Source organism: Protopterus annectens, chromosome 13.part0 (genome assembly GCF_019279795.1).
Source record: "Protopterus annectens isolate FY-2018-M chromosome 13.part0, PAN1.0, whole genome shotgun sequence".
Lineage (NCBI taxonomy): Eukaryota > Metazoa > Chordata > Ceratodontiformes > Protopteridae > Protopterus > Protopterus annectens.
Genome location: NC_056747.1, coordinates 1,262,561,657 through 1,262,562,843, shown reverse-complemented (window position 1 = coordinate 1,262,562,843; position 1,187 = coordinate 1,262,561,657). Strand labels below are relative to the sequence as shown.

General features: G+C 43.5%; 1 protein-coding gene across 1 annotated transcript in view; it reads left to right on the top strand.

The window, feature by feature from the left end:
- Positions 1-214: 214 nt before the first annotated feature.
- The window catches only part of LOC122788241 (G-protein coupled receptor 39-like), a 264,648-nt gene continuing 263,675 nt past the window's right edge, over positions 215-1,187 (top strand). The window contains exon 1 of the mRNA XM_044055277.1: positions 215-1,187. This exon is cut by the window's right edge and continues 198 nt beyond it. Coding sequence (XP_043911212.1) covers positions 569-1,187 — 619 coding nt within the window. The 5' untranslated portion in view covers positions 215-568.

The following is a 1,187-nucleotide window of genomic DNA, read 5'->3' as shown; positions in this document are numbered from 1 at the left end:
GTAGTGATACTGCAAGCATCACGTACTCTTATGCCATTGAGTGAGAGCACAAAATGTCCTTGTCCCTTTGCAGATCTTCAGAAATTGTATCCTCCCCCAGGGGCTGGGCTAGTGAATATGAAAAAGTCAGCTTTGAAAAGTGAAGCTCTGAAAATTAAGGAATGAACAAGAAAGTGGGGTGCTAAGAGTAAGGAGAGGGAAGCAGTATCACAAAATGTTTTGCCACTTATCTTTTTTCCGGCTCTGTGTTATGAGGCTGCATAATCCCTTTCACTCCTAACAGTTGCACATTTTCAGATTTCTAACTGCAGGAAGATTCTCAGATTTCTAACTGCTGGAATCCTTACTTACAGGTTGCATGGAAGAAAAGGAATCTACCCCAGAAAAGATGAGCAGACTTGGTAATGTGAAAAACATTCTTAGAAACACTGATTCAAGGAGAACCTTTAGAATGTACCATCAAACTGGATCTTTTCTGTGAAAATCGGGCAAGCAGCAGCCATGCTTATAATATGTCCTACTCATGGATATATCTTCTAAAGAGTGCTAAAATAGTGTAAGAGACAGTATGACAACCACATCAAGTGATGCTCTGTGTTCTACAAGTGATGCCCCCCAGAAGTTAATCAGTCTAAGCTTCAACGCCAAGATCACAGTTTCAGTGGTTTACGGAGTGCTATTTATGATGGGGGTATACGGAAATGTCGTAGTGATGAAGGTAATCCGAGTGTTGAGGAAGAGGACTTGTATCCAGCAGACAGTGAATTACCACATGACCAGTATGGCCTGCTCAGACCTGCTGATCCTGATCATTGGCATCCCGACAGAGCTGCATGCTATTATTTGGTGCCCCTCACCATGGCCCACAGGTAACCTAGGCTGCAAATGCTTCTATTTCATCTGGGAAGTCTCCAGCTATGCGACCATCTTCAACATCTTGGCTTTCAGCATCGAACGCTACCTGGCCATTTGTCACCCTCTTCAGCTAAAGCAGATGTCCAGGACTAGAACAAAAAAGCTGATTACTCTGGTGTGGCTTGCAGCAGTTGTCTTTGGGGTGCCTATCCTCTTTTCCATTGGTATAGAGGATGCACTCATGCCATTTCAGAATTCAGGAGAGTCTAGACCACCAATATGGATCTGTACCAACATTTCTTCTCAGAAGGGCATTTTCAGGACTGCTATAT